Here is a 17,389-nt window from a genome sequence, read left to right as displayed (position 1 = left end):
AATTGGTTACTTGTGAATAGACCAAAAACCATTTCATTTTCTCACTTTACATCTATTCGGTTGACACCCACGTTCACCTCATACTAGACCCAATGTTTCAGAACTCATAAAGGTTCATTGGGCTGAACCGTCTTTCAATTTTTTTTGAATTAGAAAAAAATATTATTGTTGGCAAGAACTGTTGGTCGAGTTCATACTATTCCAATAACTTTATTTAGAAGAATATGAGTCATACTTCAGAAAATCAGCAGCTGGACTACAGACCCGTCAAATTTCTAAAGGCAATTTCACAACTGTTATTGACTGGAAGAATAATACAAGTTTGTTTTTATTAATGGATGTTGACATAAATATTTGGGAGTATTGATGCAGCAATTGATAAGACGTGATCGCATAAATTATATTACATATAAAAAAGGTTTTACGGCAGAATCCATTGCATGGAATAATTTTCCAGGTTAACTTTTTTTGAGAATACTTGTGTACCGAAAAGCAGAAGGAAATAATAGGCCATTGAAGCGACAGAAATAGGAAAAGAAAGTAATTGGAAGCAGCAATTGTTAAAATTTTTTTTCCTCACTGTAGGTTCGAAGCTATCGGTCATATTTATTTGTAGGATATTTACACTTACCAAATCGACTAGCTCCCCGTGGCTGCATCAGAACTACTGTCCAGATTGCGTATTAAAGTTAAGGGCATCTTATTCTCCAAGGCAGACTTCGTTTGGGTACTCAGATGTTTTAGCTTTATATTATTGGGAGAGCATTACGATGAACATGACTGTCTTTAGTGAATAAAAGTTTTAAAGTTAAAGGGTTATTTATAGGGACGCCACAGAGCAGGGTCCTGACTGGCTATGGAGGGACACGTGATGTCATTAAACTTTGTTTTATGGTTTGGGAGTTGACAAGCCAAAATATAATTCACATCATATATTAGGTTAAGAGCAGACAAGTGCAGATGGTTAGTGTTTTTTGAGAAGGTCTATGGAAAGTGACACCAAGAAGCAAGCTGTCCTGTTCCACCGTTATGACTTGGCAGTCTTCTGGTGTCCTGATACTTTCGCACTGGAAAAGCCGCAAGTAAGTTATTTCTAATCGCTAAAAGAGCTGGTGAACGCGTGACACCTGATGTCATTCGGAGCTCTTGAGCGCATGTACGATTTCTTGGCCAGCCAAAAAAACCGAAATCACAATGCAACGTGAGTTTAATTCAACAGCTAGCTGTTACATGATACGTGTTCAGTTAGGGAAATTATATCGCAATACTATAGACAAAGTGTACTTTATATATGTTCCTAAATATCTAATTATAATTTCAAATGCATAATCATAAACAATGTGTGTCATAATTCTGTTTAACTATTAAATGAAAAATGCAGAAATAAACTATGGATTTTATCTAATCCTTTAAGCAAGTGTACGTGGAATTCTTTATTTAATAAAAGAACCTTGTGCTGCTTGATCACATATAGTTGATATATAATTTTCTTAGACCAGCTTTGGGAACTCGCATTGTTCCTGCGTAAATGTACGAGATTAATTGAAAAAAAAAATCTGCTTGGGCAGTGTAAACTGATTTGAGAAATAATTCTGCAAGTTTAAAGAAGAGTAAAATATCTACTGCACATTCTTTGCCGATTTTCCTCCGTACTAATTTGCTGAGGGTGTATGACATTTTCAACGCATTTGTCCAGTTATTAATGTCACAGTTTCGTCCAGAGTCTCGAGGATTTTCTAACTGATCTAATTCTGAACAATTTGTACCAGAACTATGCTGCCCAAAGTATTTTCTAATAACATCTGTTGCAAATCAACTATTCAATATGAAAAACGCTGTAATAAGAACACACTGCAGTCGGCGAGACCTGGTTAGATATTCTCACTGAGTGAAGCAAAACGCAGTGAACTAACACTATTAATTGGTTTTGTTATACATCGATAGTAGCTATGGCTAAATGTTACTTGAAACTCTGAATGACGTTGCAAGTTTTAAAGTTGGGTAGGTGGGTGGCGGGCTACGAATTAATAAACAGTGGAAGATGGGATCTGAAATCACCATTTTCCTTCTAATAAAAATGAATAAATATTAAACATGACAGGGGCAGGTTCTGCCCAAACAGCTGAGTCGATGGATGTTTAAGTTGAAAAATGAAATTGGGTCACTACAGCCATAAATAATTCGGATTTTTTTTTAATAGGTACTTTTGTCCTTTTATCCTAGTTGAATTGATTATTACATAACTTAAAACAAAATAAAAATAAAAATGTAGAAATTCTTCGAAGTTAGAGAAGTTGGCATAGCGACACGAGTGAAAGCAATTTCTGCTTTAAATGTTCGAAAAACGGCAACTGACGAGAATACCAAACAGAACACTGAGAAAAGGGACAAGCCAAGATATACGAGAAAATATTTGAGAATGGATTACTGTCCACACAGGACTTTTTATTAATGTCGCTTATCATTACAGATCGATATTTTAAGCTTAAGGATGTAATGTAGAAGTTCAACGAGTGGTCATGTTAACTCATGAAGGGTTTAAATGTGCATTTCCAGATACAATTAACAGCTAAGACAACGTATAGTCAATGTTGAAATTACAGTTTACCTAGAATATATGACAGTACATGTCATACTAAATGCTTAAACAATTTCAAAAAACCGGCAATGTCAAGTTAACTGGTAGGCCAAAAACAAACGATCGATTGTTACTTGAAATTCTGTATGCAAAAATACAGATCTGCTTTTATAAAGTTATTTTATGGATCAAAGTGAAAATTTTTACCTTTGAAAATAACGTAATGAAGATAGAGAATCTGAACTGGTGAAGTTTACAGTATTTCAGTTTCTTCATGAGTAGTTTGGATAAGAAAGTCCATGAGTTTATATGTTGTATTGAACTCCATCTTTGATGTGTCGTTCACTTAAAGTTAACTGCGAATCTAATTTTTAAAAATATTTTATTACAGATTTGGCAGAATGGAGGAGACTCTTTCGTAAGTAACTGTGTGTTTTCTCTTAAATCGTGACGAATAATTGGACGCGATTAATTGTTTCGAATGTGGTTTGGATGGAAAACGAGATGGTCACATTGTGTGTCTAAATGGGAGCATTAGCCTGGATTCTAAAATGATTCTCGAAACAATTGTGTGTAACTTACGTTCTTTACGATTCTTTGTTTAATTTGTACAACAGCGTAGAAGAAATGATGTTACATTCATTTTCCCTGAAAGGAACAAGATTCTTAAAGATACAGAGCAAATGCAGATAAACTTTAATCGTGTTTAAATCTTACTGTGATAGTGTCGATCCAAAGCCAGATTTAGTTGGCTTGTTATTTTGCACTGGTGCTGTTCAACACAGCGCCTCCCAGTGCAAGGCTGTATCTCCAAAAGGTCATTTGGAGGAAAATTATTGTTCCGGTTTTAATAACATCTGTAAAATCGTTTCGTCGAGTGACGTGGCAGTAATTAAAGCCGATATTTAAAGTGTACTCCTTTAGAGCCAACAGAGGCATGAGAACAACTGCAAATTCCAAACCTCTCCAGGTTTAATACCACAGCCACTGTAAACATGTAGGCCAACAGCAAGCCTTATGGCTGCCAGTTCATTAAATAAACTGTTCATTTAACTAACCAGGGCATTCCTTTTCATGGATTATATCGGCTAGGCTTACCTTTCTATGATTTCATATTGCTTTTTGTAACGGTTGACCAGGTCGTTGGTAAAATAATTACTTATTAAAAGCTTATATTACTCATTGTAACATTTGTTACTTTTTAAATGAAAGTAGGCTTCAGTACTTTCTCGTTGTTTTGTTAACACTGAATGATGTAGTTAATGAAATGGCTTATTAATAGGTTCACAAATATAATGTGACGCTAATATTTCGAAACTGCACATTTAAGGGAAATGTGACAATATCAAAGTAGCCAAAACCGAGAACGCCCCACATCAAATTAGACAGGTTCAAGACCTATACTTTCAAAGGGACAGTAAAGCATCTTGAGTAAATTATAATTTAGCTATCAAAAGCCAGTAATAGAAATGTTTATATCCTGTCTTTTCCACATCAGAGACTGTCAATGTTTCTTTTCACCGTAGGTCTACGATTGCTTTTTCACCTTAGCTAATTATAATCACTGCTAGGATATTAAGTTCAGACATTTATAGATTCCAGTCCATCTTTACACATAATATCCGATACTATTTTCCCTTCAAGTAACGGCCTAAATAAGTCACGAGATAAACGTCAAACAAGGACTCACTTTAAATAGGTCCAGATAATGTTTAACCAGTATTCGCAAAGCAATGGGCCAGCGCAGTGGATCCTTCGTTTCAGCACGAAGTTTTACAATGCGAATCTTTAGGCGTTGATATGTAATCAACAGTAATTGCTACTGAAAAGCAAAACAGTCTTGCTTATGCTGCACGGACCTCTGCAAGAAAATGACTTTCTGGGTCACTAGAAAGGTGAACTTTTTAAAAATTCAATTTTGTTTTTCTTTAATTGTTGTACTTCTACGTAGGAAGGCCTTTAGCAGACTCATGACAATAACAGCTTTCATTGAACCACTGAATCTATGAATAAATATAGGGTTCACTTCCCAAACACTTACTTTGCATTGACATTCTCTAGGTCAAAATCTGGAAGATCAAAAGTCGCAGCACTTGTGTGGGCAGTTAAAAAAAAGAGGTGAATTTTAATCGGGTTTGTTCATCAATAACTCTTTGGCATTGACCTGTCTGAACGAGTCGAGCAGTAAGGTGAAATGCAGGTCACAGCGTCTAACAAATATTAAAATGCGTAGTACCAATCAGCTTCACAATGTGCGATAATTTGAACTGTAGGGAGAATTGGCTTTCGAATTATCGGCTGTTGCAACGATATCTGGGATTTTGTTTGCAAAAAGGCTTTTAAAAGCAGAATTCACTGCTGGTGTATTCGTTGGCGTCACTGGTTGTGGAAAACAGTTTAGCTCTTTTCTTTCCTAACGCATTGGGGTAAACGAAAAAAAAATCACAGGTAAATAAGATAAAACTTTTAGAGAGGTTAGTTTTTCTTGCAAAGGTAAAATAATCTAAGCAGCAACTTATTTAAGGCTGAAGTATAGATTTGAACGTTTGTAGAGGATTATTTTGGTTGCCCTACAATAAAACGTGGATAAACCGAGACCTTTGTTGTGCTCGACAGAAACAGCAGATAAATCAGGAACTGGACATACACATTTACTGTCAGAAAGTACAGTTTCAACGTTATTTTGTTAATCACCGCATCTCAAAGCATTTAAGTGTAATGTTTGTACTGTTGAATACACTTACTCTTTTTTCGTTGGCGCACGTTTATAATTATTCTCAGTCTGTTTCGCGTGTGCCTTTTTTTTGAAAAAAAAACTAGAATATATGAAGAGAATTACTGTAAACTTAGCTGAACAGTTAGTAAGGCAAAATTCACACACTTAGAAAAGGTCAGCGTGTGACATTCGCTAAAGTGAAAATAATAATGCAACTTTCCGATGTGTTTGTAAATGATTTCAGTCTGACCCCGTGCCCTTCAGCCTTTAACACAAAACGCGGTGGCACTGCAGGGACATTGGAGAGAGCAAACTAAGGAACCTACAATGCACTCGAGTTTAGAAACCACCTTAAACATGAGAGGCAAATGGAATCCTGATTTGTTGGCAGATTAAATTGTATATATTTTTTCTTGCATATGGCGATCCAACTGACTTGTGTTAATTAGATGTGGAAGCATACTGTCTGCAGTATTATTTGATCCAGCTCTCAGGAAATAGTAGAGATTAGAATAGAACAAACAATCGTTATTTTCCTGGGCTGCTATCACTTTATGAAAGAAGCAATAAATGGAAAACACTTCGAAATAAACCAATATTTGCGCTCCCATGTATAACTTGTATTTGATTAGATTTAGGAATTGTTTAGGCCGGGCGATGTTTGTTATAACATCCTGCGGTTTGTTAGTGGTGAGTTCAAATTATTAGCATCTGGAGCAATTATTGATTCACGCTGGGGCACTTAGTAATGTTAGCTGGAGCGGATCGGTACAAACTGTTTCCTATAAAATCTCTGTGAAATACCCAGGGTTCATAAACACAGTAACAAATAATAACTTCTGCCTTGTAGACTGTACGCCCAAGCCCGCTCTGCACGCTGATTCATGTTGCTGTCACTGTCGAACATAGAAATGTTTGCTACCACCTATTAAATATAAAACAATGACTTCTGTTATTTTTCAATGGATAACCAGTTTAAAAGTTTAACAAGCGCTTTGTCTGAATTTTGCTTGCTTAGTTATTGATAGTAGGCCACCATTAATTATTTGGAGATCGCTTGCAAGTGCAGTCTTTTAAAGCACTTTCCCTTATTGTAATTAGTCACCGAATTTGTTTGTAACCCGTCGTCTATATATACCCTGTAGAACCGAATTTGTGTGATGTTTCGGTCACAGATTCGTTTCTAGGGGAGTCTATGGTCGATGCCAACACTACGAAAATCAGCAATTTGCTCTTCGTGGGCTTTACTGCTTCGACTGATTTATTTCTAAGTAATACAGAGTAATTTGATTAAGAATGACCTCTTTTTTTTGTTTTGAATCCAGTTTTCAATATTGAGTGAGGTTTTAGATCTTGCCGCTCAGCTTTGAATGGTTTATTTTGGCTTCCCTTCGCAATCGAACTGCAATGTTTAACGTGTTGATTTACTGATCATTAGTCAGAATGTAGTCGTTTCTACACTTCCGGATTTACTCTCAGGAAATCTAAGATTACAGAAACTTAAGTATTTCTTTCTGAATGCTGCCCGTTTCCATGACGATGGCGATAAATTATCTACAAAGATTGGCCTGAGGTTTCGTATTGCGTTTGACTAGCTTACGATGCTTTTGAATTAAATCGGATCAAAATACATTTTAGGCCAAAAGTTAAAATTCGAATTGTACATATTACAAATACAATAGTTAATTGCTGCGTTAATTTAGAAAGATCATAGATGTGCATGGATGCGAGAGGAGAAAAACAAATTGTGAAGAAATTGGAGCAAAAACGCTTGAGGCCATCGGATATAAAACTTATATTCTACTTTGTAGATTTTTAAACTTTCAGAGAAAGTATCTTTGATCTTACAATGTCCTTAAGCAACATGTGCAAAGTGTTTTTTTGTGTTGCAGGATGCTTTGTTCTAAATTTATCGGAGTAGACTATGTTTGTCTTTGAATAACTTTGTCCAGAAGACCTTCCTGCATCGGTAACAGCTGTAATTATTTTCTTCAGCTCTGTTATTCTTTTTGTTGTCTAACGGGATGCTTCCTTTGTCACCCTGCGTACGCTGGATTGCCGGCTGTTTCTCCAAGTTCCCTCGCTATTGTCACGTTACTATCGGGAGAAAACAACAACAAAAAATACAAAGACGCAGAATGCATTCTCTGTCTTTGATTTATTTGAAAAAAAAAGCAAGGAATGGTGAAAATTCTCTTTTGACAAAAGAGCAAATTACCTGAGCAATATTCGAGCGCTCAGTGAGTGGTCATTATTCTCTCCAAATGGAAACATCTATTGTATGCATTCTCCGGAATCTATTTCAAATACTTAGTGACTGCTGGAAAAAAATCAAAGACGTTGCAGTTTATAATTTATTTTTATATCAAGGTTTTCTGGACGAAGTTTGTAAAAAATTGTCATTAGCTGTTTCCTTATCCGGGAATCGGGCCCGACCTCGCCATTGGCTCGTACAGTCACATGGGTGACTAACTTTATTCAGTTGACAGCAAGTAGGAGGGCTTTATGGAACGGGAAAAAAGACAACTCGAGAAAAATTAGTATTTTCCACCTTCAGAAATTAATGACCATGAGTTCGTATTTGATGAACACTAAATATGTGGATCCCAAATTTCCTCCTTGCGAGGAATATTCGCAAAATAACTACATACCTGACCACTGCCCAGAGTATTACAGTCAGTCGCAGGATTCTGATTTTCAGCACCAAGGAATCTATCCACGGTCAAACTACAGCGGCCAGTCGTACAGCTGCAGCAACGCTCGGGGCTCTCCAGTGCAGCAGAGGGGTCATGTGCAGGCACAGCCCGCTCCTCAGAGCCACCTCACAGGGCAGGGGGAGCCAGTTGCACCGCTCCAAGTGTCCATTGGCCGGCCCTGCAGCCAGCAGCAACATAATCCAAAGAACCAAAACGGTGCAGCAACCAAACAGCCAGCAGTGGTTTATCCTTGGATGAAGAAAATCCACGTTAACACGGGTAAGGACCACTTTCTTTTGGTTTTCACTCCCCTGCTGCAACGCCATCCCTGACAAATATTTGCGACCCATTGATATAGGTCTACCGTAAATAACTCCTTCAAAAGAGGATTTATGAGCGGTTTTTAAAAAGACCGGCAATTACACCCATCATAAATTTTTATTGCTGAGGAAATAGGCCGCTGGCCATGTGGCTGACTCCATGTGAAAACTCGAGCCTGGGATTAACAGGGATATGTTAGATCTTCAATTTCGAAAGAACTTTAAAGTGATCCTTAATAACATTTTTCAACTTCTTGCCAGAGGTACTGTTCCAGTGCAGTGTGGGTGCAGACATTGTATTCAGGACTGTGTAGTGAAAGCATTTGAAAAACTTTAGGTCCAGTTTTGAATGGTTTTGAACTGTTTTGTTTTTCAGTGAACCCTAATTTTACAGGAGGAGAACCAAAACGTTCACGAACTGCCTACACAAGGCAGCAGGTTTTAGAACTCGAAAAGGAATTCCATTTTAACAGGTATCTGACAAGACGACGTCGTATTGAAATAGCCCACACTTTGTGTCTTTCCGAACGCCAGATCAAAATTTGGTTTCAAAACAGAAGAATGAAGTGGAAAAAAGATCACAAACTGCCTAACACAAAGACCAGGTCCTCTGGTTCTTCTGCTTCCAATCAACAGTTACAAACTGTTTCCAAGGACCAACAAACAGACCTCACAAGTTTATAGAAGGACATCTTATAAGTGGCTTCTTAAGTGTATATAATGAAACATTTCCAGGCAGAAATTGCATGTACCGATAACATGGCTTGTAGGTGCTTTCCTGCTGATTTTTAATGGCATTGAAAGGACTTGGTCTTGTGCCTCACTTTTGGTCTCAAATGTAGCAAATGAAACAAAAAGGAGAAAGTCACCCTGGCTGCAGCTGAAATCATTGCGACTCAAGTCAGTGGCTGTTCTTATCATACAACACACCTTATTAACCTTAACAAGTGCGAGGCACTAAGTCGTGAAGACATGGTGAGGTGTACACATCAGGAAGGTACATGTGTAGTCTGCTAGCATGAAAATCAAAGGCTGCGACGCTGGTTCATGGTCTTTTTTTTAATCTTAAAATGAAGACCCAGCGATTTGTTGTGGTAATTTGTGATTTCCACAACTATTTTTGCTTGTAATGTGTATTTTTGCGATTCCATCTCTTTGTGTATATTGTGTTGATATTCGAGATTTATAGTGATCAAGAATTAGACAGTGTTTTGTGGTTTCTTTATTTAAAATGAGAAAATGGTATTTGTAATTGTGCTGCTGGATGGATTATTGTTACAAGCCTACAATGCAAGATTGCGTACATTTTTATGTTCAAGAACGATACCAAAATTAGTACGTGCTACTAAAATTCAAAAAATAAATTTAGTAGTAATAAGCTGAATAGCGTGAGTAGTTTTCATTTTTGGTATCGGGACATGTTTTCTTAATGAGTGCATCTTTTGTTGCGAGGCTGACGTGAACAAATGTCATGAAGAGACCTTACATCAAATAATGCAGAATCCCCAAAAATCTAAGGATCTGCAATTCTGCGCCAAATTTGTAAAGTCACAAACCGATATTAACTAAGGCAACATTTCTGAAAGAGAAATGGGCTTAGCTAAATATTACCACAGTAATGTTCAGGGCGCATACTCTTTTCTCGGTTTATTGGTTGATAAATGAGTAAGTTAGTTACACCAATCTGTGAACGTTTAGTATTACAAGTGGGAATGTGTTTCCTTTCGATTTTCTCCAGAACGGATGAGCGAACAACAATACAACAAGGTACACTGTTTAGAAACAGAAACGGTCTACACCGTGTGTATTTTGCTTTGTGAAAGCACTATTCGTTTTGCCAATCTATTAATCTGTAAAGACACACTGGTGGTTGATTTAGAGGGGCAAGGACAATAGCCAAGAGGCTCTTCAATTAGGCAATTTACACCTAAACACAAATTACTGAAGATATTTTGATTCTAGCAGTTTTAAGGAAGCTAATGTTGTTACAACCAGACGAAACGAGACAGAACTTCCTGAAATACAAGATCGTATGTGCTGTGCCAACATTCTCACGATATCAATCAGAGACACACTGGTATGTCATGGAGATTCAGCATTCAGTTCCTTTATGCAATGTTTTAACACGGTCAATCATTGCAGAGTATCCAGATGTTTAAACGCAATGAAGTGCCCGTTGTGTGTCACTAAGGAAGAGCTCATTAGATATTCCAAATTCAGTACTATTTCCTGATAAAATTACCCCCACAAGCTAAATAGAAAAATATATTTTAAATGCTCACGAAGCCAATGTGGGAACGTTTAATGTCAGGTTTTGTGAGGGGCTGCCCAACCTTTGGATGTACAGCAGCTTCGTCAAAATGAAGCGATTTTTTTCTTCTCTATGAGAGTACCAGTGCAAACAAGGGGAGCGATATAGTGTTTAGTTGCTTTATTACAATTTAAGGTTATCTCCTCACGCATTATTAAATTCACGAACAACTTAAATGTTTTGGATTTAGCCCGTTTTATTTCTTACGTCTGTGAAATTGGAGGTTTCGAAAAAAATGGCTAGTATCCACGATATTGCCTTAAAACAATTAAAGCCATTGGTAAAATGTATATGTAGAGGGAAGAAGTCCGGAGGGGTTCGGGCTAATGGCCTATCTAATCCACTAAAAGGAAACCGAGCCAAAGCAATTCTCAGGAAATCATTATTCGCAATCATGCAGCAATTTAGAGGGCAATGCCAGGATTCCGTCAAAATGCATGAAGTCAAGAAAATCTATTTCCTAGGAATTTCGATGCTCAACTCAATTTCGTAACATTAAGTAACAAAAGAAAGTTGGTGGTGTAGCTCTTTTTCCTATTCCTTCACTGACCTGCAAGCTTGCAGCTGGCTTAGCTGGATATGGTCTGTTTGAAAAGGCGAATTCCATGATTCTTTGTTCTTTATAGGATAAGCCGTGTAGTTCTCAGACTTGCACATGACATTACTATAATATATCCACGTCTTGATATTATAAATGAGTGATATTCTCTATACGATTTAAATCATTGTCTCCAGTACAAAACGCTAAGATTCACGCGTAGCAAGATGTCCTTTTCTGACGCCTTCATGTTGAGAAGCTGAAAAGGTATTTTACTGAAGTTCGGCTAAACTGTAGGAACAGGTTCACCAAAAGGACAAATTTTCTATTCGATTAGTTGTATTTCAGCCTGGAGGACTGACCTCTAAACCCTTGACCTTTTGGACTCAATCCTACTCTTAGCCTTTTCTACGTGTTTTAACACAGACAACATTTAGTTAAAGTCAGTTGAAATAGTTTCTCACGTATGAACTGTTCCAATTTCTGCAGGGACAACTTTTTGCATCTGTTCTGAGACGATAGTATAGTATTGTGCCTCTATGGTGTCTCTAAGCTCTATTTCTATTACTGTCGTCCCTCCACTTTACAGAAGCGACACTGCAACCACTGCCAACACTTTATCTCAAATGATACAGCACAGAAGTTGTTGATTTGTTCAGCTTAAAACTTCACTTAATTTTAGCACAATATGTTCTTGCTGCATTTTCCTTGATGCATGAATAAAAACAGCATTCAGAAACACTCCCAGACATTCATCTTCAAACACTTACTTTAACATTCCCATTAAATTCTTTCACCAAAAATTCACCACAAACGTGGTTTTGGGACATTTATTGATATTTAAAATATTCGAAATCATGTTGACGTTTGTACTGAATAATGGTCTATGATGTTTGTCAGATCAGACTTGAATTCTATTCATACCAGTTAAATTCTATGGCAACATGCATAACAGCAAAATTAAAAAAAACGCAAATCAAAAAAATAGGTATGCAGTTGTAACTAATTCTGTTCTCAAGCACTATTGCATCATGAGCAAAGTCTGCATATTTTTTTCATTATTCATTAATTAAAGAAGGCACATTCTCAAACCAAATGGACAACAGTTCCCTATCATGTTTGTCTTTTGGTCTGACATGTTTTAGTGCTAAATTATAACTCGTAATCATCCCTCTCCCTTAAAGAATCCATTGTGTCTTTCATGAAAGTTGTGTGGAACAGTTTTCTTTCTGTTTACATTACCTCAGGAAAAGAGAAAAGCAAAAGAACTTCTTAAATATTTTGCAATACTTCATAAAACTGTACTCACTGAATTTGAGATTCAATGTGTGAAAATAGCTACAATAAGGATCAATTAATCAGCTGCATATATTGCCTTTCTAAGGTACAAACTAAATTATCTGAGCATACATATACTCAAGGAGGCTGTAAGCAGTATATGACTTTGACTTTTCTATAACACCTATATCCTTGAAAAGCAGCCTTATTTAAAATGCAGTTATCAACAAGGTCAATTGACAATGTCTCATATTCATGTGGCCATGTAATTTATCAATATTTAAACCAGCCAGCCACACATATTAGTGTATGTACTTGTTACAATTTATAATTCAAATGTTTTAAATTCAGAAGCTTAATTATTTTCAAGTTTTTTTCACTATATAATTTGTCACAGATATCAAGTACATAGATATGGGAAGCATGGAACATAAAAGTCAACAACATCATGATTTCTGAACTGTAATATCATTCAAAATTCATAACGTCACATATAATATCAATCACAATCAATCAACATGCATATTTATATCCATTGATGCACAGCTCCCACGGCCACATATAACTCTTATATCTAACTATATCTGTGTATCCATACCTTCTTTTCCTTAGCATGCATATAATTTTATTTGTGTACATATATGCTTATATGCCTGTGTACATGTATACACGTGTGGATATTTTTGTATGTATGTTTACATGTATGTATGAATGAAGATAGAGTCCTGATGAAGGGTCTAGGCCTGAAACGTCGACTCTCTTACTCCTCTGATGCTGCCTGATTAGCTGTGTTCCTCCAGTTCCGCACTGTATCAGCTATGTATGAATGAATATATTTATGTGTAAGTGTGTTTGTGTTTGCGATAATGCATATGTGTATGTACTTATGTCTATGCACATCTAAGAGCAAAATACATGCATTATTTGACTTTAAATTACAATCTCAATATTTAGTTTCACTGAACAAATTCGAATGAACTTAAACTCAAACAAGTAGCGTTCGCCGCATTTTTATTGTTGTATACATGGTCTCGTTACTTCGTTTCTTGTCTGGAAAGAGAAACAGCTGAATGGAAGGCAAAGAGTCAATACGACCATGCCATAGGCTGGTCATTCAAAATGGGACAAAGCTGATGCAACCCAACGCTACTAAACAGCCATATTTGTTAGTCTTTCCTTTTAGAATTTTAAAACATATTTGCCAAGCTAATGTTTCTCAAATGATAAAGAATTTTACAATTTAAGGTTATGTCCAGAGGAGGTGGTAAGATTTTATGTATCCTTTTACATTTGATTCGGCCACGTGATTTACTAAATAATTAATGCAGTACGTCCCGAAAGAAACACGGCGTCGTCATTAATCGGCCAAGCAAAGGACTCTATCACACTTGAAAAGTGAACAGATCCCAAGAATATTATATACAAATGGTCCGCTATTTCACTTTGCTGTTGTAGTTCGTTGCAAGAAACTGAAAAATGGAAGCTTGGTAGGTAAACAATTTTAGTTTTGTTTCTGCTAAGATAGCAAATGAATGTAACTGTCATATATATTTGATGAATAGCGCCCTTTGCTTCTTACTCTGTGCTACCAGGCGACAGTCATAAGTTGTAGTAGGCAGATATACTGACCTTCTATTCGGATTAGCTTTAACAATTTGGAGCAACTATGATAAACTTCAGATGCAGAAATGTGTAACGGCTGCATTTTGAACGTGGGGCTAAATGTTAGTAAGATTGCGATGAGGTTATTATTAAGGCGTAGTTGGGTGTCATGAAATGGCGTAGATTTTACGGTTTACTTGCGCTTTATTGCAAACAATGCCGGCTGTCATGGCATCTGCTGCCTATTTGTATACAGCGAAATAGAGGCCTGAGCATTGTTGAATACCACGAGTCATATATTTTGTTTTCTTTGAGAGGCACTGGAAAGTCTGTAAAGGAGATTCCACTAGAACAATTGTAGGTACTCACGTCTGCAGAAACCAGGTTCATGAGCACTTTGTGTTTTTTAAGTCGATATTTTGTTTTAAAAGGTGAAACAAAAGTCTCCTTTGAACAGACTAGTATTTTCTTATCCCAAAAACGCGAGTATTACTTTCTTATAGTCTGTCAAATAATGATCCACAAAGCGAGAAAAGCGTGCTTGACCCGGTTAAAGAATACGTGGTTATGATTTCTACCCAGAACAAGAACAAACTCTAATTTCACCATTGGTACATTTTATAATGTAACAAAGTGGCACAATACTGATTTGTTGAATTGAGGTCAGTCAGAACAGAGAGGCGTATCTCACATGTATGATATAGGTAATACAAGGCAATAGTGCCCAAGAATGATCAATCTTTTTATTGTTGGCCGTTTCAGTGACGTGAAAAAGTTTTAGTTTTAGGGTAAAGACTGAGAATAAATCCTAAGTAAGCATTTGAAGTTGAAGCAATGAACAGTGAGACCTTAACATAAATTACAATATAGCGTTTTAGTGACTGATCTTGACAGCTGTGTTCCTAAACCTTTTACTATACGTGTACTGAACGCTACATAAATTACTATGGTAAATGCAAATATTTTTGAAAAAGGATTTGATCACATTGTTCGGCGATATTTTACGATATAAACCTCGGCATTTATTGCTTCCGTTGCTTTTGTCACAAAACACTTCTGGAAATTGAATTTGGTCTGTCGTCACGTGTGCAAAGTCGACGTTCGTTTCCTTTTTTAATAAATTATGCATTAAAACAATAACCTATTAATTCAGTTATTCGCCGATGACAAATGCAGCGCTGTTTTACTGATGACAAAGCTATGGTTGTGCCGCCAAGTTACTTTCTTTTCGACTCTCACTTCAGCTCAGTATCATCTACCGTTAAATTCTAATCCAGCAAAGAACTAGGCAGACAAAAATCAATGAACACACTTTAATTACAACTTTTTTCATTAAATCGAAATAAAGTATTATTTTGTAGGGGGGGGGGGGCGTCAACAGTTTTCCGCTCTGTTATAAATCACTGCGTGGAATTCCTGAAAGGGTGAAAGGCTGCCGCGACCAGGCGAAGATTGTAAATCTCTCTCTTTTATTGCTCCATGAACATATGCTGCGGTCGAAGATGTCTTCAGATCCCCATTTGATTATATTCCCCGTAAAGTTGGGTTCCCACAGTGACAAGCATTAGCACATAGTTGCTTCATCTTAGTCTCCTCGTAAAATTATCAGTGAAGGTATAACTTGCCTTAATAAAATGGTCTATTTACACTTTTGGGATCAGGAATACCAGAACAGAAATTACTTCAAAGTCACAAACATGGATAATTTGAACGATGTAAAAGATTTATCTTCTTTACGAGATCCCACAACAATCTCTGTTATGAAAAATGTCAGAAGACAGAGATTCGAACTTACTCAACATCGGTTTTGGGCGAAAGCAATGCTTTAGCTAAACAGTGAGTTGAAACTCTTATTTTCTTTTAAATAATTTATAATGCAGTAATTGCAAAGCAATATTTTTATAACGACTATACAAGCCACAGAGGGTAAAGTAATTTAGATAAATGTTGCGTTAAGCCAGCGCTAGGTGCAATAAGGTCATGCATTACTGTCAATAGAAATCTTTTTTATTGCTATTAAATTACAGGCAAATGTTTCAGATATTAAGAACAGTTGGAGGTAACGTTTAACAGAAACCTTCAGCAATTCGACAGAATTTAACTGAAAAGTATTTTTCGCTATCTAAAAGCATTATATTTCAACAAAACATTTGCGAAAGAAAAGTACAAAATAAGCACGGAGACACCATTAATCAATTTTCGAACGCCCGTTTTGGTGAAAAATTTCTATAACCAGACAACTGATTCTGGTGATTTAAGTTGCTTCTCCTGAAAGTAAAAGGGAAAATATCACATTAATTCGTAGTCCACAGACAACACATTATTGCATAAAACTGCAGTTCCGAACAATGATTAATTTGCCCTTCTAGACAAGAAAGAGATTCAGTTTCACAGAACCGGTATCTGTTGCAGAATTTCATTTCTTTAACGACTTCTGTCAACTAATTCAAATTCTAAGCAGGATAAATCTAACGTCCTGCTCCTTCGACGGATTTTAATGAGCTCACTCCCACAACGTATAACCTAAGTATATGGTTGGAGTAATTTCTATATATATATAATCACTTTATTTTAAGCGTTTGTATTGGGATGAAACCCATTGATGTAACATTTGTTTTCATTATACGAAACAATGTTAGAAACTTATACGTACGTTGCCTTAGATATATGCATTCACAAAATCCGATTCTTACCAAAGTAGCGCTTATTTTGATTAAATGAGTAAATGCAATAATTAACGCAATACACTAGAAGGAATGCTAGGCAACATACAGCCTACAGGCAATGAATTGGCAAAAAAAAATACAAATCTATTGTTCAATTTAGCAAACATGGTGCTATTCTGAAAGAAACATGACCTCACGATGTGTTTTTTTCAAGTACAGAACAGAATACTGAATTTTCACTCAACTCTTCATTAGTGCTAATGTAAGAAGTGATTCAAAACACCATTCAATCCATATTAAATAGATGTTAGTGAGGTAGCGCTGGATCAACTTACTGGCTCAATCAGAACAATCTGGTAACACAGATCACGTGAACAAATATGCCAGTATCTTAAGGCAGCGCCTATATTTTCTGATTATAAAAGGTATCCGTTGCACTATAAAATTCATAAATTGCAACTTTTTAAAGGAATACCTACTGGTTTATAAATACCATTCGTTCGTTGGATGGTCGATTACAAAGTCTCGGTTTAGAATTAAAAGCTAAAACATCTCTGTACACCGTTTTTATTGGTAGTTGTCCCTGAGACTGAAGCCATTTCTATCGGGAATACCGTCTGCATTTCGTATCGAAATGTCTGTAAAACCGCAAGATCTGGTTTAAGGCAGCATTGTCTCCAGACA

The 17,389-nt window shown here is 36.5% G+C and overlaps 2 protein-coding genes and 1 long non-coding RNA gene across 6 annotated transcripts in view; 2 read left to right on the top strand and 1 right to left on the bottom strand.

The window, feature by feature from the left end:
* Positions 1 to 815, bottom strand: part of LOC109921168 — a 6,187-nt gene extending 5,372 nt beyond the window's left edge. Inside the window, exon 1 of the long non-coding RNA XR_007262429.1 lies at positions 632 to 815. This is a non-coding gene — a long non-coding RNA (uncharacterized LOC109921168). The remainder of the gene's footprint in view (positions 1 to 631) is intronic.
* hoxd4a (homeobox D4a) overlaps positions 1 to 9,631 on the top strand; it is a 17,488-nt gene extending 7,857 nt beyond the window's left edge. Inside the window, exons 2-4 of the mRNA XM_048598655.1 lie at positions 2,970 to 2,996; positions 7,290 to 8,269; positions 8,687 to 9,631. Of these exons, the coding sequence (XP_048454612.1) occupies positions 7,858 to 8,269; positions 8,687 to 8,994 (720 nt within the window). The 5' untranslated portion in view covers positions 2,970 to 2,996; positions 7,290 to 7,857 and the 3' untranslated portion in view covers positions 8,995 to 9,631. The remainder of the gene's footprint in view (positions 1 to 2,969; positions 2,997 to 7,289; positions 8,270 to 8,686) is intronic.
* The window catches only part of hoxd3a (homeobox D3a), a 37,719-nt gene that overhangs the window by 7,874 nt on the left and 12,456 nt on the right, over positions 1 to 17,389 (top strand). Inside the window, exons 1-2 of one of the 4 annotated variants that reach the window (XM_020520501.2) lie at positions 955 to 1,082; positions 2,970 to 2,996. The exons of 1 other annotated variant lie outside the window; for it this stretch is intronic. The gene's annotated coding sequence lies outside the window, so the exon portion shown is untranslated. Of the gene's footprint in view, positions 1 to 954; positions 1,083 to 2,969; positions 2,997 to 13,855; positions 13,925 to 17,389 lie in introns of those variants that run through there. 2 more of the 4 variants (XM_048598649.1, XM_020520562.2) reach the window with 2 other exon arrangements.

The sequence above is a fragment of the Rhincodon typus genome, chromosome 7, assembly GCF_021869965.1.
Source record: "Rhincodon typus isolate 14 chromosome 7, sRhiTyp1.1, whole genome shotgun sequence".
Classification (NCBI taxonomy): domain Eukaryota; kingdom Metazoa; phylum Chordata; class Chondrichthyes; order Orectolobiformes; family Rhincodontidae; genus Rhincodon; species Rhincodon typus.
This window is presented reverse-complemented; position numbering and strand designations above follow the sequence as displayed.